General features: G+C 33.7%; 3 protein-coding genes across 4 annotated transcripts; 2 read left to right on the top strand and 1 right to left on the bottom strand.

Annotated features, from left to right (window-relative positions):
* Positions 1-442: 442 nt before the first annotated feature.
* On the top strand, positions 443-2636 carry LOC126744132 (glycosylphosphatidylinositol anchor attachment 1 protein). The gene has a single exon (XM_050451477.1). The coding sequence runs from the start codon at positions 705-707 to the stop codon at positions 2583-2585; it is 1881 nt and encodes a 626-aa protein (XP_050307434.1). The 5' UTR covers positions 443-704; the 3' UTR covers positions 2586-2636.
* A 77-nt stretch (positions 2637-2713) lies between these two features.
* On the bottom strand, positions 2714-7914 carry LOC126744135 (tetratricopeptide repeat protein 19 homolog, mitochondrial). The gene is made up of 5 exons (XM_050451480.1): positions 7490-7914; positions 3528-3687; positions 3212-3455; positions 2923-3153; positions 2714-2871 (listed from the first exon to the last, which is right to left on the bottom strand). The coding sequence occupies exons 1-5, from the start codon at positions 7807-7809 to the stop codon at positions 2777-2779; spliced, it is 1050 nt and encodes a 349-aa protein (XP_050307437.1). The 5' UTR covers positions 7810-7914; the 3' UTR covers positions 2714-2776.
* Positions 7915-8916: 1002 nt separating this feature from the next.
* On the top strand, positions 8917-22201 carry LOC126744136 (chromobox protein homolog 3-like). Of its 2 annotated transcripts, none has more exons than XM_050451482.1 (4): positions 8917-9080; positions 9252-9545; positions 16363-16614; positions 21555-22201. In XM_050451482.1, exons 2-4 carry the CDS (start codon positions 9258-9260, stop codon positions 21885-21887), a joined length of 873 nt encoding a protein of 290 aa, XP_050307439.1. In that variant the 5' UTR covers positions 8917-9080; positions 9252-9257; the 3' UTR covers positions 21888-22201. The 2 variants fall into 2 exon arrangements, with proteins under 2 accessions (XP_050307439.1, XP_050307440.1); XM_050451483.1 differs by having other exon boundaries at positions 16366-16614.
* The last annotated feature ends 584 nt before the right edge of the window (positions 22202-22785 follow it).

Consider the following 22785-nt stretch of genomic DNA (forward strand, 5'->3'; position numbering starts at 1 on the left):
GTGCGCTATATCTTAACCGTGATGCCATCTGGTATACATGTGATTAACTCCTCTTCTTATTATATATCAAGTTTATACGGGCAAATAATCCACTTTAGAGGCATAGATAAAAGATATATAATACTTAAAAACTTTGTTTAGAGGTTAAGCCGGTTTAGAGATAATTCAGTTTGGCTAGTGTTTACATGAGAGGATTAAGAATTACATGAGAGTCCACCTTAGGATTAAACAGCTGTTTACCATTGCCAACCTAGGAATTAAAAACAAAAAATTGGTCAAGCTCACTAGTTATTTTATTACTTGAAAAGTTGACTAGTTTAACAAGTGACAACAAAATGATTTATCAAAAAATTAACATCTAATCTTAAAATATCTGTGTATTTATTTTTTTAAAGCATTTAAGCATATTTGTGTTGGTAGCACTGGAACTTAAGTCGGTTCAGTGGTGACAGGCTTTTACCCTGGGCGGTTTAAAACTGGATCATCCATTTATTTAAATCGATTTAAGTTAAGCTAAACCGGTTTACGATCCCTAAGGCGATTTGCAGGTGTTTATACATGCGAATTATGTTAAACCGATTTCCACTAAACCAGTTTAAGGTGCTCGTATAAACTTGGTAATTCTCTCTCTATGACCTAACCTCATTTGAATTTGTCAAAGTCAAATATACAAAACAAGCCCGGCGACATCCCCTGGGCCCCAAATGGGTCTCCTAACAAACCCGCAGGGCGGGCAGGGCAAACTGACTAAAATTCTCCTTAAATACTACGGAAAACTGTGCGTTCTGTTATATTTAGCCGGCGTGGTGTGGTTTTGTGCCCTGGCCTCGCCCCAGTTCAACTCCAACACCTATTTCTCAGAGAACGCCCTTCTACCGGGGCTGGTGAAGTCCAGTTTCAGCGAAGAACGTGCCGCCAAAGAGTACTATAGAATGTTCAGCGATGAAGCCAAGAAATATGATAATTCGATTCCGTATCCCTTACTTCTTGCTCAGCTTAAGCAAATTGGTATTGATGCTTACACACACAACTTCACCCTGCATTCACCTCTGAACCCCAAAAAAGTTTATCACGGCAGGAATGTGTATGGCATCCTTAGGGCTCCAAGAGCTGCCAGTACCGAAGCCCTTGTTCTGAGTGTCCCCTATAGGACTCCTTCAAGCATTTATCCGACAACATTGCCCTCTATAGGAATTTTGTTGGCTTTTGCCAAATTTGCTGCAAGAGAAAAGTACTGGGCAAAAGACATAATCTTCCTTATCACTGATCATGAACAGTTAGGGATGCAGGCCTGGTTGGAAGCTTATTATGGAGTCACTTGTGGCAATGAAGACATCCTGGACCATGGAAAACTTAGGGGGAGAGCAGGAGCAATTCAAGCAGCTATTAACCTGGAACTGCACGGGCCAGTTATTGGGCAAATTGATATTAAAATCGAAGGTTTAAATGGACAGTTGCCCAACTTGGATTTGTTTAATTTAGCTAGTAAGATTTGTGTTAAAGAGGGAATTTATTATACATTTAAAGATAGGAAGCATGAGTATCACAGGGACACTTATAAGGAGTGGAAGTATCACTTTAAGAATATGCTTAGCATGATTTCCACTCAAGCCACCGGTATCCCCAATGGGAATCATGGGTTGTTTTTAAGGTTTGGGGTGCAAGCATTAACATTGGAAGGGTTTGAAAAGGCCAAAGGTGGAGTGAGGGTGAGTTTCCTAAGCATCGGTAGATTAATTGAAGGGATTTTCAGGAGCATGAATAATTTACTTGAAAGGTTTCACCAGAGTTTCTTTTTCTATATATTGCCATCTTCTGACAGGTATATTTCCATTGGTCTCTATATGCCTGCGGCTTGCATGATTGCTGCTGCAGTAATTATTAAGGCATGTGCCAAATGGCATAGGCATCAGGAAAATAAGAAGGATAATCTGCCTGCCAATTATATAAAAGTGGTCATTCTGTTTGTGGCTTTGCATATTTGTGGTGCATTTATAATGGCTCTACCGGAACTTTTAAAGCCATTGTTGCCCCTGGTTGGGTTTGAGGCACATACAGTGGTCTTCTGGGGGCTCTTTTTCTTTTTATTCCTCACTCTTTTTATTCCACAATTTTTAAATGATATGACTAGGTGCCAAGAGAGTTTAAACTTGCTTTGTATGTTTGGATTATTAGAGTTAGGCACCACAATGATTGCTCTGTCAATGAACAATATAGCTTTAGGGATTATTTGGGGTACCATAACTGTACCTGTAGCATTAATAATTGAACCGAGTTCCAATAAATACTTTCAGGTAATGAGGAAAGTGATGTGGGTAATGGTTCATCCATTGCTGATCTGTTTCACTGCCATTTTGTGTAGTACTATTGTGATGTTCATGCAAGACTCTCTTAAAGATATTCTGTTGAAGGCTGTAGATGCCACCCAGCAGGCTGTCATTTATAGTATTATTGATTCAATGATTTATGGAAACTGGCTGTACACTGTGGTCACTATGGTGTTTATTCCAAATTGGTTGTGCTTTTGGTTTGTCACCAGTAGTAAATTGCCTAAGAATGTTCTAAGGAAGGATAAGAGTGAATAGTTTTAAGACCTTTTGTACTGTATTTAATAAATTTAGATTTTTTTTTGAAAATTGTTTTTTTCCGGCACTTATCTCAGTATGCCAACTAAATCTTGTTTGGCGCAATATTCTGGGTATAATAACAGATGTACAACTTTTAAAATAAAATTTATTTATTTTTACATATTTACATGATTTTTATCACAGATACACTAAGCTTTCTTGGCCTGCTCTTCCTTGTTGAGTTTAAGTTGATCCAAACAGTAATTTGATTGTTCTATAGACTCGGGATTATCATATTTACGACCTAAAAGAACAATTGTAAAAAAAGTGCATTTTAAATAGTAGAAAAGCTAACCTAACTTTCTCCCTTGTACACAAAATTTTTCTGCTTCCCGAAACACCCCTTTCTGAAGCAAAATCAACCCCAAATTTGCATGGATCACCCCCAAATGTGATTTGTCATCCAGTTTTCTTCCCAATGTGATTGCTTCTTTCAGAAATTTCTCGGCTGTATCATAGTCTTCTGCCCTAAAGCTTGTTATGCCCAGATCATTAAGTAGTAGCATCACTTTTTCACTTTGTTCACCTATAATGCAAGTGGACTTTGGAAACCAAAAATAATCTTCAACAAAAAAAATTATTACCCATAATTTCAGTACAAACATTATAAGCCTCAGTCAAGTGCACTAAAGCTTTAGTCATATCTCCAGTATCCAACAAGTACTGGGCATACCAATCATTGATCACACCATATAAAACTTTGGCATCCTGGTTATGTTTCTTATGAGATTCTATTTGTTCCAAACACCATCTGTATCCTATATCTGCCCTTTCACTATTTGATTTTAACTGGCAAATCCTGGCTAACTTTAAGCTGATATGAATCACCTGCAAGAGGCTGGGATAGGTATCAAGATTACATTTGAGACAAAAAAAACATATTTGTACCAATTAACTAACCTTCAAGTCATTTTGGGGAAGCCCATTTCCTAACAGTAGCTGCAGGACATTTACAAACAACTTCTCTGCTTTATCCAGTTCATAAGTGTCAAAGGCAAGGTTGGCCATTAAGTCATAGCAGTATAAGATCCCTTGTTGGTTTTGCTGTTGCTGGGCCATCCTATTTATTTATTCAATTATCAGTGTAATAAAAAGAAATCTACTGGTTATTATGCTATTTGCCCAAAGCCCAAGTCTTTGAGGAATTGTGTTAAGGTTTATGTTCAGCTTTCAAGAATTTTGGGATAGTTATGACAGGTGATTTTAATGTCAATTTATTACCAGAAAAAAATCTAAATGAGAGTGGGATGGAAAAGCAGACATTTTTGGATCTTTTACACTCTTATAATTTTAATCAAACAATATTTGATACAACAAGACCAAATCTATTAAATAAAATATCATGTATAGATAATTTTTTCATTAACTTTTTAGATTTTAGCAATGCTGAAGTATTGGAAACAGCCCTTTCTGATCACCATGCAATACAGATCTCAATTAATACAAGTCTAAACACCAACAAAGAAGTTGGTGCATGGAAAATGGGGAGAATATTTTCAAAATCTAAATTACAGGCTTTATGTTCTGAAATGACTGGCTGTGTGTGGGATGATGTGCTGGGGGAGGCAGATGCTGAAAAAGCTTTTAATAAGCTGGCAGGTATTTTGGATACTAAGCTCAACCAAATATTTCCAATCAAAAAAATAAAATCAAAAAGCTCAAAGAATAGATCCTGGTTAACCCAAGGTATCAAGATCTCATCAAAAAAGAAACATGATTTATTTCATCAAATGATTTCTGGACATGTTAGCAAAAATTACTATAAAAAATATTACTAACTTTAAATATATTGCTGAATCTGAGAATAAAGGGAAGGCTACATGGTCTTTAATTAAAAAATTTACAAACAAAAAGTCTCAAAAAAAATCATTATTGGAATGTTCAAATACTAAATCTGATAGTGAATCTGATTTTCTTGACACTGTTAATGACTACTTCTTAAATATCTGTCCTGACATTAACTTTAACAATAATATTGATCTAAGCAAAATAAAGAGACATCCAAACAGCATTTTTTTGGCTCCTATACCATAATCCAACTGAAGTAGAGAACACAATAAAAAATAAGAGATCAACAGGTCATGATGACATTCCTATTTCATTTTTAAAGCAGATTTCAGGGCAATTGGCGAGGCCACTAGCTGATGTCATAAACTTATCAATTCAACAGGGTAACTATCCAACACTTCTTCTATGAACCTAAAAACTACCGTCCAATATCACTGCTCCCCAATATAAACAAGGTTTTTGAAAAAATTATATACACCAGGCTTGAAACTTATCTTGAGAAATATCAAATACTGACAGAATTACAGAACGGGTTTAGAAAAGGCAGATCAACAGTTAGGGCTATATATCAAGCACTGCAGAAAATTATTAAATCAATGAATGATCAAAAAGCTACAATGGCAATTTTTCTTGACCTATCCAAGGCTTTTGACAGTGTTGACCATTCAATACTGCTTAAAAAGCCTATGGAATCAGAGGAGTTTCCCTCAAACTTCTAGAGTCCTATTTGTAAAACCGTAGGCAGTGTGTAGTTGACAGAATGAGTGATGGTAGACAGTTCAAGTCTGGTTACAAAGAAATAAAAAAAGGTGTGCCTCAGGGGTCCGTTCTGGGACCATTGCTGTATATAATCTACACCAATGATGTCACCAATGTCTATGATGATATGGTTATGTTTGCTGATGACACAAGTCTTATATGCAGCAAAAATACAGATCAGGAGTGTGCAAATCAAGTGGCCCAAACTGTTGGATTGCTAGAAAGCTGGTTTAGCATAAATAATCTTCTGCTGAATGTCAACAAAACGCAAATATTAAACTTTAAACAACGGCCTAGTGAAAGCTCTCTAGTGCAAATTGGAAGGACAGAGATAAGAACACAGCAGTCAGCTAACTTCCTTGGAGTAATGATGGATGAAAGATTGGATTGGCGTGCCCATGTTAAGTTGGTGGCAGCAAATATGTCCAGATATTGCTTCGCTTTAAGAGTATAGACACAGGAGGTGGGTACAGTGGCTTCCCTTTCAGCATACCATGCCTATATACAGTCCAGAGTCAGATATGGTATAATTCTTTGGGGGACTCTGAAAGAGTTCTTATCTTGCAAAAAAGGTGCTTGAGAACTATATTCAATTTACCCTATCAGGAATCCTGTAAACCATATTTTATTAATCATAACATCCTAACATTTTATTGTATTTATATCTATAAATGTGTTTTGTTTATCCTTGACAATAAATAAATATAAATAAATAATTAATAAAAGAGCAATTCAACGTCAGTAAACAAATGGTTTCCAGAACAATAAAAAATTATCAGCTCCGTGGAAGAGTGACAAACCTTAAAAGAGGTGGCCGCAAGAGAAAAACCTCAGTACTGCTGGACAGGAGAATTAAACGACTAAGTCAGAATAATCCGCGTCTATCTTCAACACAGATTTTGGCTGAATTGGAGGCGCCTGGGGTTTCATCCAGGACTGTGTAGCGGCGATTAGTGGAGGCGGGGCTTCCTGGAAGGAGACCAGCAAAAAAACCCCATCTATCAAAAAAAAAATGTAGCTGCTAGAATGTTATTTGCAACACGTCACCGTTACTGGACAGCTAAGGACTGGAATAAGGTTTTGTTTAGTGACGAGTCTAAATATAATATTTTTGGAAGTGATGGAGCGCAGTTCGTACATCGCCCAGCAAACAAAAGGCTTGATCCAAAATATGTTTCTGGTACTGTGAAGCACGGAGGTGGCAATTTAATGGTTTGGAGTTGTTTTTCAGGTTATGGAATGGGTCCTATCCACAAAATTGAGGGCACTATGGATAGATTTATGTATCGGACTATACTGGAAGATGTAATGTTGCCTTACGCCGAATGGGAAATGCCGCTAAGATTCACGTTCCAACACGATAACGACCCCAAACATACGGCCAAACTTGTGAAGGAATGGTTTTTGGCTAACAAAATTCAAGTTTTAAAATGGCCACCGCAATCGCCGGACTTGAACCCAATTGAAAATCTTTGGGAGATTATAGAGAAAAAGATTCGCACTAAAAACATCGGGAATCGTGCTCAATTATTTAAAGAAATCGAGAATGCCTGGAAATCAATGGATCCGGCTGTAATTTCGAATCTCATTGGATCGATGCCGAATAGATGTGAAAAAGTTTTCCAGAATAAAGGGTACTGGACAAAGTATTAGGTTAGTTTCATTAGTATAGGGTACAAATGTACTTTAAGGATAAGTCTCTCTAATTTTGTAGCACAGAATTTTTTGCATTTTTTTATTTTTCCTAATAAATCTTGAGAAATGTTTTTTTTTAAAATTTATTTTAGTGCCTTTTTCAACTGCTTCAAAACATAACATCCTTCAGCACAAAAAGAGGAATTTAATCATTTTTATCTTACATAAAAGACGTAAGTAGTCGAGTCTCTCTAATTTTGTCCGATACTGTATGTGCAAGAAAAGGCCTTTTATTCTCTTCATGAGTATATGGCTGAAAATTTAAATGAAACTCTCATCTAGTATTGTGTATTAGTGCATGAGTTAATTTGTGAATGAATGTTATATTTTTTTGTTATTTAATTTTTGTGTACTCACGTTTTGCCTTTTTATTTATATTTAAATTTAATATTTTGATAAATCATGACATGAATAGATGTATGAATGGACAAGTGACAGAATGCTTTAAATTCTATAAATATTTTAATTGTATACTTAATTAAGTTAGAATTTTTCTACTGACAAAATCCACACCTCACATAGGTAATAAAAAATGTGTATTGTTGTAACTACATGTTTTATGGCTTTAATAAAGGATTTGTTGTTGTTACAATATATAATCTGACACAATTTAGGTTTACCTTAAAGCAAGATGTAACATTTGTTCGGCTTTGTCATACTCTTCCCGTTGGGTGCACAGTACGGCCCTTTTAAGGGTCATAATAAGTTCGGATTCCTTGTCTTCGTCCTCCTGCTCGAATCCCAACCACGAGAGGATACTCAACGCGAGCGCCACATTTAATTTCTGATTGGGCCCGGGGCTCCAGTAGTGCCATTTGTTGTCATTATATAACCTCACTCTTTGTGTCACGTACGATTTTAAAGCGGATTTTGCGATAAGCGGGTAAAATACGCGGGGACTTCGGACGAATTTACATGCAATTTGGGTGATTTTGAACATCTTTCCGTTAAATGATTGGGGGCGGATTATTACTGCGGGTCGAAAGTCAAAGTTTTCGATTGGATTTTTGAAAAGTTTCCATTGAAAAATGACAGAAGTGTAAAATGTCAACAAACATTTTGTGGTGGGAGTGCTTCAAGTTCGCTTTCGCTTTAGTGTGTTTTTAAATTTTTTTTTCACCTATGACGTAATGCATACGTCATATTTTTAGGGTCATTAACTGCCATAAAAGGGAACGACCCTTATAACTTAAAATGTTTATAATATGGTTACTTAGGGGCTTAATAAGATTGATAAAAGATAAATAGGAGAAAACACAAGTCGAAAAGAGTGGAGATCATCATCCTCCTTGGTATGACAACTTGGACAGTTCAAACGGTTGGCAATTAACTATAACCTATTCCAAGCGATCTATCGGTTTTAACCGCGGTTAAGCCCTTGGTTCACCTTGAACAGTCCCTTTATAACATAACCAATCGTGTCCGCTTGGACGTGTTTGGTTGAAGTAACTTCGTAATTTGTCAGCTGTCACTATCATCATTTTGTTTGTTTTTAAATAATACCCCAGACGCCAGTAATATTATATGTAATTAGTTCTTAAACATAAATATCAAAAAAGAACACTTATTAGCCATAATAAATGTGTCATTTTTGAAAAGGAAATAAGTTGTTGTTTGTTTTTATTTTTTCCCGCACTTATTTCAATATCTTTGACATTTGACGTTTAGAAAACAGCTCCGGACGTGGGTAATTACTGTTCCAAATTGATGACGTATAAAAGGCTAATTGGTGACGTCACGTATCTCAAGCGGTTATAACCATAACCGCTTGGACGTTTTGGTTAATACCATTTAGGAACGGCAATTACCGATAGACCGCTTGGAATCGGTTTATGTCAGCATAAACATAATATTAATTAAGCTAAAAATTTTATTAATTATTTAATTAAACATAATTAACTACAAACCAGTTACAGGCTGAAAAGTCATTAATTAATGACTGAAAACACGTCTGCACTCTGATTGGTTGGAGCGGAAATGCTTTGTCAGAAGCGTCATGATGTGGCCAATGGAAATGGATCGTTTTGACAAATGTGACAGTTCATGCGGTTGGTAGCATTGCAAAACATACCGCCATTTTCCTTGTTTCGTTTCGTTTCGATTTTTATCGGCCATTCGTGCTTGACATATTTTATTCAGGCGTGGGTTACGCGTATTTTTCCCGCTGTTTTGAGTATTTTTCTGTTAAAAAAAGAATTAATTCCATACCACGTAAGTAAATCTGACTATATATAGCTCATATCTCGCTTTTCCACCCTTAAAAACCCTAATAAATCCGGTAGTAACAGCATACCCAAACACTTCCAATAAATGGCGTCCTAAAGCCGTTACGTTTTCCGGGAATGTGTTTATTTATTTTATTATTTCAATGACGATTTCCAGTTGAAAATGGGCAAACCGAAGGCGGGCGAGAGTAGCGAGAGCGAAGAAGAGTACTCCGTCGAGAAAATCATCGATAGGAGGGTGGTGAAGGGCAAAGTCGAGTACTTTTTAAAATGGAAAGGATATAGTGAGGAGGACAACACATGGGAGCCCGAAGAGAACCTGGACTGTCCCGATTTGATCCAGGAATTCGAGAAGAACAGGAAAGCCAAGGCGGCCACCAAAGAAAAAGATAAAAAGCGCACAAGGAAAAACTCAAATGAGTCGGAGGATTCAAATGATAATCCTGAAAAGGTGAGTTTCAGGCTTTATTATGGTTCAATATGTATGTAATCCTTATATGCAATTTCGTATCAAAATAATTTGCCATCCAGGGCCCAATTTTTTTTAAATTTTAACTGCATTGCATAGCGGCTAACTTAGGTTGGGGTTACAATTATTACTAAGGAGAGTTACCACTGACATAATAGAATGGACGGGAGTTTTAAAATTTCTCTGGTGTGTTTCCTGCAATTTTAAAAAATCAATTTGATTTTAATTTTTGGTTCAAAAAAGTATTTTTACAATATTCTAAGCTATTTTTGTCTCTTGAATCATTGGATACTCAGCTTTTTTGAGGTAGAGTAAATTTTTAAGTTTTATTTTAAGAAAATAAATATTGACATTTTTTTTGCGCCAATATTATCAAACTAATGAAAGTGTTATAGAGCTCGGCCATTTCAAGCATGTGGACGGGACAAATCACAAAATAGGATATGCGAAAAAAAATTTTGCCAATTTGTTAGGTAATATTTCTTCACCAAAATAAGCAAATATATTCTTTATTAATTAGACAATATTTTAAAAATATAAATGCAAGCAACATGTTTTTATAGTAGAGATAATAGCAATAAACGACGGTTGTGGACGGGACCGGAAAATTCCTGATTATTTATGTTACATAAAAAAACAACCAAAATTTCTGAAATGGTTGTTTTAAGAAAAAAGATATCGTTTATAATTTTCAACAAAATACTAGTAAATCACATTAAATGATTAAGAAAGAATTTTTCTTTAAGAATTCATAACTAAAAAATTATATTTATTGGTTGTGGACGGGACGGTTGTGGACCGGATAAAAAACCTTAATAACTTTAGAATATTTTTTTATAATTTATTTTAGTATAAATAACAATATATTATGTAATACAACTAAGTTAAAGGGAATGATAACGACGAATTAGTTCAACAATAAATAATTAATGATTATAATGTTTTGTTACAGATATCTTTCTTATATTGTTTTGATGGGTCTGACCAATTTCCAATATTTTTTCCGACACAGGCCTAAAAAAGTGGCATGATTGGAGCCCTGCAATGGGCAGGACACTTTCCCATCGAGCGGTTAACATGTTTTTTGTTATCCTGAATCTTTTGGCTTGAAACGTAGATAAGATTTATATTGGTTTTACCATTAAGTGCATTAAAAAAGTCTTTGGAATTATTAATAAGTAGTTTTCTACTTTTCACCATTTTCCATGCTACTCTTTTAAGCTTCCCTCCTACTCCGTCTACAGCCCCTTTCCCGTGAGAAGTGGCAAAGAAATTCCAAAAGCGAAATCGAAATCTTCATGAAAATGACATAAATTCGATAGAGTAAACTTATTTTTAAACTGTGCTGCACAGCCATCAGAAAATATCGATACAGTTCTCAAAGTACTATAGGCATTTCTTAACCAATGAACTATTTCTTATAGAAATGCCCAGACTGCAAACTTATCATGTGATAACTCATCACTGATGATAGCAAACGAATGATGGGTATTTTTAGTCCAAGCTACTGCCGTAAATATTGTGATCTGTCTGTGGCTCCAGTGTGCACTTTGTATCCTGTCCTAACTTATACATGAGTAATTTTCTGCGAAGTCTACTTGCAGGACAACTTTTTCTTCATTTATATTATTTTTTTCTTTCTCAAAATTGCGTTCTTGTGTGGTTTTTACAAAGCAATGAACTTTAAATTTCTCTATAGATTCTTGCAGTTGATACAAAGCAGCTTTTAAAGTACCAGATACTTCTAATACTTGGGGTTTATGAAGATTGACTTGCCACCTTTTCCATTTTATTTTTGCATTAAAAATTAAATATTTTCGATATATATATTAATAGGATCTTATTTTTACATATTTTTTAATGTATGGGTTGCGGACGGGGCAATTTATTTATAAAATTTTCTTGCAAAATAGTAACATGATACAAAAAAAATCTTTTACTATAATATTGCCCTAAATGCAAGTCAAGAAAAAATAAAATTGAAAGTTCAAACTTTTTATTATTTAGTGGGATATGCCTACTTTTCTAAGAATTTGGTTGTGGACGGGACAAAAAACCCTTATTGTTACACTAAATGAAAAAATATATCTACTTACTTTGATTACGAAATTAATATTCACCACAAAAAACTTGAAACCACTGACATTTACTCTGCCATGACAGCGTCTCAATGTATCACTTATTTTAATCCATGGCCGACTATACAAAGTTAACTATTTTTTCCTAAAACAGCCTGCTAATACAAAACTGAAAGTAATGAGTGTCCCATATTTTTCGGATGTTATTTTTTATATATTTTTATAAGTTTCTATGACAATTAAATGAGATTCAATAAATATATGGTTTAAAAATATACTTTAATGCATTTTCGTATTTTATAAAAAAAATCCAAATCGCTTGAAATGGCCGAGCTCTTGATCCTAATTTAATGTTCTGCCTTGTGGTAATTTTGATTTTTTGAAATTTTTGGGCCGGCTGTTTTCAAATAATTGCCCATAGCTCCTTTAATCTACAATTTAAGGCAAGGAGATATTCCAGCTTTTTTTTAGGCACTCTAGTAAAAACACCAATTTTCCTCATAGTTCGAGAGAAAATTGGGTAATAATGAAAATCTGTTTTCATTAGTTTTCTTGAAAATGGTCATAGATAAAATTATAACATAGTTTGCAAATTGTAGTTCCTCGCAGGCCCAACAACTTTTATAAAAACAATTTTTCTCAGCCCTATAGATTTTCCAAAAGAAAAATTAAAACCATTTTTTGGAGAATTTTCCTGGGCGATTTTTCAAAAATCCTCTGTAGTTCCCTTATTATACAATTTTGGGTAGAAAGGTATCGAAGCTTTTTTTGGGGCACTCTTGCATAGAACTTAACCAAAAATAAAAACACTAAATTTCATTTATTTATTTATTTATTTAATATATCAACGGGCTTTGGCCCAATATTACAAAAAAATATAAGAATAATAATTGGATGATTAAACTAACCTAACCCAACATACAATTAAAGCTTAGAATATAAAGATTACCTATAACTTGGAACAATCAGTTCAGAGAAAAAAAAAAAAAAGAAAAAGACAATACTTATAGTTAACACAAAGGAACAATTACCATCACAATTCACAACACCTTATAGTTCTAGTTTAAGACAGCATTATCAATTAATAAGATTTAATTTCTTAATGAACCCTGTGCGCCCCTCAAAGCAATCAATTACATCAGAATACTGATTAGCCAGCCTAACAGCCCTTGCCAGAAAAGAATTGTGACCATAATTTGTGCGGTGTGTTTGGCTGTAAAAAGAAGTAACTTGCCTTGTTGACCTAGGTGAAACATAAAGACCTATTTTATTAAGAAGTGCAGGACAAAAGCTTTGAGAGTGAAGGATGTTGTAAAATACTTTCAAATCTTTATGTCTACGACGAGTTTCAAGACTTCTCAAATTCAATGAGGCTTCCATTTGCTATCAGCAAATGGAAGCCAACTCATCCTGATAATTTATAGGTACTCCATTTTGCTTAAAGGCAATATATCTTAAGAATTTATGTTGTACACTTTCAGTCTTATGAATATGATTATTATAGTATGGAGACCAAACACAGGAACTGAATTCTAGATGAGGATGCACAAGTGCACAATAGAGCAAACAAATAGATGAAATATTATAAAAGTCCCTTGAGCATCTCTAGATAAATCCAAGCATCTGCAGAGACTTGGTAACTGCCTCCGAAATGTGCGGAATATAACTTAAAGGGCTATCCAGTGTCACACCTAAATCCTTAATATGAGACAGATTTCAATATGGTGTTACCAACAAAATAGGAGTGGTTTATGGGGTCTCTATTTCTTTTAAACGACATTGAGTAACACTTTCCAGCATTTAGATCCATACCATTTGTTGTACACCAATCAACAAGCCCATCCAAATCCGATTGGAGTCTGAAACAGTCCTCCAGAGATGAGACTCTAAGGAAGAATTTTAAATCATCTGCAAAAAGAAAAAAGAAGCTGTACTGAAAGCATGTTGATATATCATTAATGTAGAGGTTAAATAACAAAGGCCCCAAGTGGAATCCTTGTGGGACACCAGACAGCACCAAAATCTCCAAGACTCAAAGCCCAGAACTCTAACGAGCTGCGTTCGACCCACCAGGTAGGACTCAAGCCATTTCAGCAGTGGATCCCCAATCCCTGATCATTTCAACTTAAAGATCAAAAGCCTGTGATTAACCCTGTCGAAAGCCTTGGAGAAGTCGGTATACAAAGAGTGCACTTGATACCCCCTCTCCAAGGACTCAGACAGAAAATCAGTAAAAGATAGAAGATTCAGTTCTGTAGAACGTCCTGCAATAAAACCAAATTGTTCATCTAATAATTGGCCCTGAAGAAAAGATGTAAGGACAACACAAACAAACTTCTCAAACAATTTAGGAATTGTACTAAGAATACTGATTGGTCTATAATTCTGAACCTGCGAGCTGTCTCCAGCTTTAGGGATAGGTGTGATAAAACTGGTCTTCCAGTAGTCTGGAAAAATACCAGAAGTTAAAGACAAGTTGAAAATAATAAATAGAGGTCTCGCCAATAAAAAACTACACTGCCTTAGAAAAACCGGTGGTAAACCATCAGGTCCAGGACCCTTAGTCACATCCAGTCTGGACAGTTTGGTGTAGATATCTGAAATTATAAGATATTTTAAGACTAGAGAGTTGAAAATGGTTAGAAGTCAAATCTTGAGGAATAATGCACTGTTTGTCAGTGTACATTTCTGAAAAATATTCTGCAAATAATTTCACAATGCCCTCACCTGAAGAGCAGGTAGTACCATTGTAAGAAATCACTCTGGGAATTGCAGAGCTGCCCTTTCTGGAGCGCACAAACTTCCAAAAGTTTCTCAAGCTGCTATTCAGGGAAATCTCTGTAGCATAAATATAATCATCATAACACTGTCTTTTTAAGGATTTACATCTAGCCCTAATATTACAAAACTTAACAAAATCAGAGTTCAATTTTGTGTTCATATATTGCTTATGCAATTTTTTCTTTTCAACAATCATAGTTTTAAGTTCTGTTGAAAACTAAATCGGAAATTTTTTAGTTGAATATTTTTTCAAAAGAACATAAAGATCAATGCACAAATAAATTATTTCATAAAAAATATTAATCATTTCATTAACCGATCTGTTTAAGAATAAAACGTCCCAATTAAAGCTTGAAAAAAAGGTTTTTCCTTATATTTTCAGAGAAAATTGGAAAATAATTTGTTTTCATGAATTTTCTCAAAAATGGTCATAGAAAAAATTATTAAGTATATTGCAAATTGAAGCCCCTCTCAGGCCCAACAACTTCCATTAAAATCATTTTTCTCTCAGCCTCATACATTTTCCAAAAAAAAATTAAAACCATTTTCTGAAGAATTCTCTTGGGGGTATACCCTGGAAAAATTGATTTTTTTGGTTTAGGAAACTTATTAAAAAATATTTATAGCAATTTTAACTAATTTTTCCCCCTCAGACCATTTGATCAAAAAAAAATGTTTGTGCTATTATTATGAATCTTAGAAAAAAATGTTATAAGGGTTGTTTGATAATAATGGCCTACCTTGTGGTAATTTTGTTTTTTCATTTTTTGAAAATATTGATGTTTTGAAATTTTTGAGCTCCAAATTTGGGCTGTTTTTGCCCATAGCTCCTTTAATATGCAATTTATGGCATAAAGGGATTCTAGCTTTTTTTAGGCATCCTTACATCGAATCCAATGCAATAGTAAAAACACCAACTTTCCTCATTGTTCCAGAGAAAATTAGGAGTGTTATTAATTTGTCATATTTTTATTATTTTTAAATATTCCCCTCTGATTTTCAGACTGAGATAGAGATATATAAATGAAAATTCAATTTTTACTTCTATTTTCTCTGTTATGGTTCCATTTTATTAATACTGTCTGGAAATAGTGTTTTTCAGGTTTAGTTGGTCTAGTTATACCAGAAAACTCCGTTTTATTCATTAATACAAGATTATTCTAGGTTTTTATGCAAGAAATGATAGTGGTGGACAAGTGAGAAACACTAAAAATTAAAAAAATGGTTTGTTAAAGAAACATGTCGTTATTAAACAGCATTTAGGTATAAACTTTTAAACATGGCTGTACTAAATCAAAATAGTCTATCATTTAATCCATGGACCTATTAGATCCGCGCGTTGTAAACGTAGCTATTGTTTATCAAATACCCTAATAATTGAAGTGCAATATAATAAGTTACAAGTTAATGAAAAGTATCATACTCCATATCACTCAAAATCATAGTAAGCTAAGTAAAATAAATCATTTAACACAGCCACAAATTACTAACAGCAGGACTATTATTATTGAAGAAAGAACAGTTTACAAAATTTGTCTTAGATTTTACTTAAAAGTATTAAATTTAGAGTCAAACAGATTTATTTGTCCTAACAGGGATTGGGGCATTGTGTTACAAAAGTTTCAGACTATCTGATATATACTATTTTGTATAGAAAATGTGACTCGTAGTAAGAGAGTAAAAGAGTAGAATTCTTCTTGACTTTAGTGTGAGCAAATTTAAACTATTCCTTACCCCTTGATAGTTACATTTGTGCCTCTGATATCCACTTCTAAATGCAGTAATTCTCAAAAATTCATTTTGGACCTTTTAGAGCTGCTCAGTGTAACAATTATTCTAATGTGATGATTTTTCTCATAACTTTAAAGGGATCTCTAATGTCAGACTATCAAACAACCTAAAAATGTCTAAACCATATGCATCACCCATGTTTCTTTCAGAAGAAGAGGACCAAAAGTGCCTCTCCTGAACCTGAAGATGAAGAATCCAAAGCCAAAAAGAGCAAAAAAGATGATTCTGATAATGAGAAGAACGACTCAGACTCTGAAGAGAAATCAAAGCCAAAAAAGAAGAGGTCCGAATCGAAACCGCAATCAAAGAAAGACGACGATAGAGCAAAAAAGAGGTCGAGGAAGGTCGAATCAGATACAGAAGATGAGAAGAACAAGAAGAAGTCTAGTAAGGAGGATGAGGTAAGGAAATGATTCTTTTTTTTTTAATATGTGGAATAAGACTATTCTGTTCCATTTTACTAGCAGTTTTACTGTAGTCAGAGTATATTACATCACTAAACTTATAATACTTAGATCTAGTCAATTTAATAAAGGTGAGTTTTCTGAAAACTATCAACAGTTTAGGAATTGCCCTAACAGGATGGTAGCTGTTTTCTGTTTTAAAAATAGGGCCTATATTTAAACAAATATGCCAGAAGTTAGGACCAAAATAAGATTCAAGTGGCATATTGCGAAGAAATATCTATTTTAGTCCTTTTGGGACATTTGCCAAGAAAGATCTGCTAGAATTTTTTGTTCTTTCCTGAACAGTGGTAAATTAAGACTAGGAACAATAAAATTTACATAAAAATCCTCTCATATCACAGAAAAGTACAGTAATAGGAAGCTGTCATGAAGGATGTTAAAATAAATAAGGAAATCATTAAAATTACTGTTAGGTGCTCTTTAGACCACAAGTCAATTAAAATACCTGCACATTCTATGATTTTTTTGTACCTATACAAAATGAATCAACATCTAAAACTATATTTTTTATAAACAAAACATTTTTATTCAAACTTTTATCATGGCTCCCTTTACTATTCATTTCACTAATGCTATTTTCTGTATTTTTTAGGAGTTCAATAACAATTTTTAATGAAAAAGTTTGGTTCAATAATAATGATAGATCATCTTTAATTTGCATAATATACATCTAATTACATACATATACACACATTGGTAATAATGCAGATAAAAGTTTAGCTTAGGCTACTTTTACAATTAGCATTTAATTTTACCATCTAGGATAAAAATAAAAACAGAACTTGTGAGACAAGAAAAAAAGACCACCAAGTAATTCTACTCTACACTTTAAATTCAACCCTAAGGGATGTAAAGCTATACTTTTTAAAACTATGATAAGGAATTATGCAATATATAACAGAATTATAAGTAAAACATCTTTGAACTTATGAATTTGCAATTCTTCAAAAACGTCAAAGGTGTAAATTTGAAATAATAAAAATAATCATGGTCCAATTATTATGGATCCCTGTGGAACTTCTGATATGGTTTTAGCAGAAGAATAATTATCACCAATCCATCTAACTGACAAATAAGACCCTTTACGATAAATAAGTTAAATTAGAATTGATGTAATTTGAAGAAGAGATCGAGGTAATTTAGTACCTTAATGATAGGTATTGAGCAGGAATGTAAAGAAAGAAGACTACCAAAAAAATTTAATACACTTACACTTGAATAGCCACCACGATCAACCGATTTATCGCTTTTAGATTTTTTATGGCGGCATTTAAAATCAAGTGTTTTTAAAACACATTCTAGTAATTTGGAAGATTTAAAAAAAGAAGAATCACAGCTGCATGTAGAGAAATCCAGGCAGAAGTTTTTCAAAATGTTCGGAAAAGAGAGCATTTTGATAAAATGTTTAAAATGTTGTCCATAAAGTTATCTTTTATTACTTTTTTATGTCCAATTTCATTACATTAGTTATTACTTAGATAATAAATATCTTTACAGATTTAATTTATTTCTTATAAAATATTAACAAAAAGATAGAGAATGTGGTATCTTTGAAAAGGTAGTTAAAAGACCTTTAAAATGTCTCCCTCAAAAATAAATTCGGTGTATTTTTGGACATGTTTAAATTTTATACAGGTGCAGAAATATAGAGGGTGGTAACTTTTCAAATTGACAGCTTGTATAAGCTGCCTTAGGGAGAGGTATAATGCTATGGTTTTAGCAGAATAGTGGTCATTATACAGTTCAAAGTAATTTGACCACACCAATGTTTAACTGGCAAATATGATGAAGTTAAATTTAAATTGATGATGTATTGAGTACTCCTAAAGCAGTGGCGGCTTGTGACAGTTCAGGGAGGTAGGGCCAAACCTTGATCTAATTTTATCATGATTGAACGAGATATTACATTTTATTATCAAAATTATAACGCAATAAGTTTTCTATTTTTTTTGTAGATAAAAATATACATTTTTAAAAAAAAACATAAAATTTGAAATTTAAGGAAATGAACCTACCAAAACTACGTGGAAATGTCAATACTTTAGGTCACAGGCAACATACAGTTTTCCATATTTACAGTAAGGTACGCAAATAAGTAATTTTATTGTTTTTAATAACTCAAAAAAATCAGTAACTCAAAAAAAGTATATAATATAATAGTCAATTAAACTGAATTGTTTTACTTAAAGTACACGATATATAGAGTCCATTCTTCGTTCTTTTTTGTTAGCAAATTTGTCGATTACTTTATTATTAAAGTCCTTAATTGAATTAACAAATTGCTTCTCTGCAGATAACATACCTAGCGCACTGAGTCTTTCCTCTTTCATTGTGTTTCTAAGAAAAGTTTTAATTCTTTTTAACATTGAAAAACACCTTTCTGCTTCCGATGTCGTCATAGGCATGGTTGCCAGGGCACTTAATAATTGTATGGTCTCCTCAAAGGTACATTTTAAGCAGTCTTTGTTTAATAACACCAAGAGTGGCACAGCTCCAGATCCTGAAATTGAGTTTAGTTCCTCTCTTTCATATAAAACTTGCAATTCTGTTTTAAGCCTATTTTTATTTAAAAAAGAAAATTCTCTACATTTTTCTTCTAGGTACTTTTCTGGAAAACATTCTCTATACACGGAAAATTGTTCATGGGCAAATAAATTTGTAGCCACTAAGTGTCCAGTGAAATTAAATCTTAATTTTATTTGCATCAAAATTGCATCACAGATTTCTAAAGCTGTTTGCTTCTTAGTATTTTCTACTACAGAGGTATGCAATCTCTTTGATTGTGGTTCTCCTTCACCTTGTGATGTTGTATTTATTTCAATTTCCTGAATAATTTGGTCCATATTATCCCTAATAAGTTGTATTGCTCTTTCAAAGTTGTGTAAGTCTTGTTTTATTTTTACCGAATCCCTACATTCTTTTTGTAACTGATTAAAAATTACTTCTACATGAGGCATAATTTTATGGAAAATTGATAGCCAGAAAACAAAATTTTTACTTTGCAATTTCAACTTATTTCCACTGGCTTGATTAACTGAGGTGTTATCGCGTGATGTTGTTTCGATAATTTTCATTACAGTAATTAAATCTTGTCTATTTTCATAAACAGTATTTATTCCTCTTGATTGGAAATTCCAGCGAGTTTGAGATGAGCGCGGTAATCTTTTCTCAATAACTTCATCCAATATTTTGGTTCTTTGAGGAGAAACAGAAAAAAAGGAACATAACCCAGTCAAGTTTGCAAAAAAAATTCGAGTCTCGGAATTAATGGAAGTCGCACTTGCCATTATTATATTTACTTGATGTGCATATAATTGAATATAATTAAGAATATAAAGTGAATATAATTAGCCAAAGGGTATTTTACTTTAATTTTTGCTTGTACTCCATTCAAACATCGACTCATAACCGATGCTCCATCATAACTTTGCGCAATTAATTTATTGGGGTGATCTTTAAGTAAAGGGTCCAAAACTTGAAGTATGCACTGGGAGATTGATTCAGCATCATGGTCTTTTGGATTGTAAAAATTCCAGAATCTTTCAACAGGCTTACCAGCATGCAAGTATCTAAAAACAATTACGAGTTGAAACTCACAAGCAACGTCAGTGGTTTCGTCGGCGATAACAGCCACAAATGGAGAGTTCCCTATTTCTTCTGTCACCTTTTCATGATATACATCTAACATACACTCTAGAAGCTCATTTTGTATTATTTTGGATGTCCCTTTAAAAATTGTTGATTTTTGAATATGATCCTTAAGCGTTTTGTCTAATTCTGAACTAAAATTAATTAATTCCCGAAATTTTCCTTTATTTTCGGATGTCTCTTTTTCATTATGGCCTCTGAGAGCCAACTCAAATGCACCACAAAAACGAATGCAATTTATAATTTGATATAACACATATCAATTTTTTTCAATTTTTTTATTTTTTTCAATAAGTTGGCTCCAGTATGCCGAGTTTAACTGAGTTTTTATATTAAATTTACCAAGCATAGAAAAATTGAAAATATTGTTCATGTGTACCTTGGATTTTTCATGTGTTTTCATTTTCTCCCATATGTGAACAAGATCATCTGTTCCTCTTCGAGACCAGGATTCCAAATAAAACACACATAAAGCAAAAGAGCTTATTAGACGTATCACACGCGCACACCCAAATATTTTTGGCATAAATATTCCTATTAAATTTACGCGAACGCACTTTTTGTCCACCTTGAGTTTTTTCTATATTTAAATCGGGCAATGGTCGCCCTAACTCCTTTATTTCTACTTTTTGTTCCAATGATAAAGTGGAAAATGGATTTGCTCTTAAAAAACTAATTTTATTCATTGTTTTTAACGGAACCGCGAACGCCCGATGAATAATCAAAACAAACAATATCATGCACGCTTCGCTAGAAAAGATTCTATTGGTTTGGAGCCCGGCCCAAAATTATTTAATTTGCCATAGCTTTACCACATTGTTTCAAGGACATTTGCTGTGATTATTCGATGTAACACGCATCGATACGGGGCCTGGCACGACAACTACGTCATCTGACTATAATTGGTATTAAATATTAATATACAGATATTTTTTTGGACTTAAGTAAAATCTAAAAAATAGATTATTTTTTTTTATTTTCAACGTTTATTAGGTAGAGCCATGGCACTGTGGCTCTACCCCAAAAGCCGCCACTGCTCCAAAGAGAGCTATTGAGCAGGAATTTCTCCTGGAGCAAATCGATCCTCTTTAAATTTTTGATATGCTTGTATGTTATTTTATAAATCATTAATATTATTTTTTAATTGGGTTATTATCGGTTGGACCGTTAACCGTGTGGACTCTTGTTACCGCATAAAAAACTTCTAGACTTTTTTTTCTTCTCAGGTCGAACGAGATTCAGATGAAGAAAACGTGTCGGCAAAAGACCGAAAGAAAAAGAAGGGCGGTGGTACCGCCGCCGCCGCGACGGAAGCGAAAGACAAACTGAAAGCGGTCGTCGGTGGTACGAAGAAAAGCGGGTTCGAAAAGGGATTGGAAGCGGAAAAAATAATCGGCGCGTCCGATTCTACGGGCCAACTGATGTTTTTGATGAAATGGAAGGGAACGGACGAGACCGATCTGGTCGCGGCCAAAGAGGCGAACACCAAATGTCCCCAGGTGGTCATTCAGTTTTACGAGGAGAGGATCGCCTGGCACACGCCCGACAGCGACTCTTAAACTTCTTTTCGGTTTAGTTTCTCTTTCTTTATAGGTTTTCAGTTTCTTATCTCGTAGAAAAAAAAATTGACTTATAAGATATTATATTATATGTGCGGAGGATGTTGTTGGGAGCCCACTCTCGACCGTAAAATTATTTTTTTTTAATTTCGAAGAATAAGTTATATATTATAAAATAAAGTGGGCGTCGGATAGTATGTACATTTTTTTTTTACAAAATGTTTCAAACCCAGTGTTTCGTCATGAGTTATTTTATAGTTCATCGGGAACTTCTGTTATCTCATAATTAGTAATAAAACTCTTACGTTTGTAAATTGTGTTGTTTTTTTTTAAATTTCTTCCATGTAATTTGGGGGCATTTTTCGGCTCTTTCCAGTTCCTGCTTAACCAAGTCTTCCAAGTAAACAGTTGTGAAGTGCATTTCCAGGTAAACTTTTATATTATAGTTTGGAAAATGGTGCCCATGTTTTGGGATGTATTTTATAGGTATTTGCAAGCAAATAGGGTAGAAAATAAAGGTCTTATTTCACCAGAGATTCCTTTTTTTTATTATGACGACCGGTTTCGCGATTATAATCTTATCGCATCATCAGGTCAAGGACTAAAAGTGAAAGACAAAATTTACGTAGATAGTACGCTTATCAAAAATTGGTAAACTACTGAATAAAAACAAATTTTAAAGCGTACTTACATTGTTAAAAACTAGATTTGTCAAGACAAAAGCACATATAGAACGGTACAGTTAAAATTAAACGAGTAAATCTCATCATAAGATAACAAATAATACACTTAGGTTTAAAACAGTAACATCTAAACAGCACCGTTACAAAACAATCCAAAAAACTATAAAACAGTCATTCAAACTAATCCGACCAACGAAGTCATCTATATCTGGTTT

This window comes from Anthonomus grandis, chromosome 13 (assembly GCF_022605725.1).
Source record: "Anthonomus grandis grandis chromosome 13, icAntGran1.3, whole genome shotgun sequence".
In the NCBI taxonomy this organism is placed as follows: Eukaryota; Metazoa; Arthropoda; class Insecta; order Coleoptera; family Curculionidae; genus Anthonomus; species Anthonomus grandis.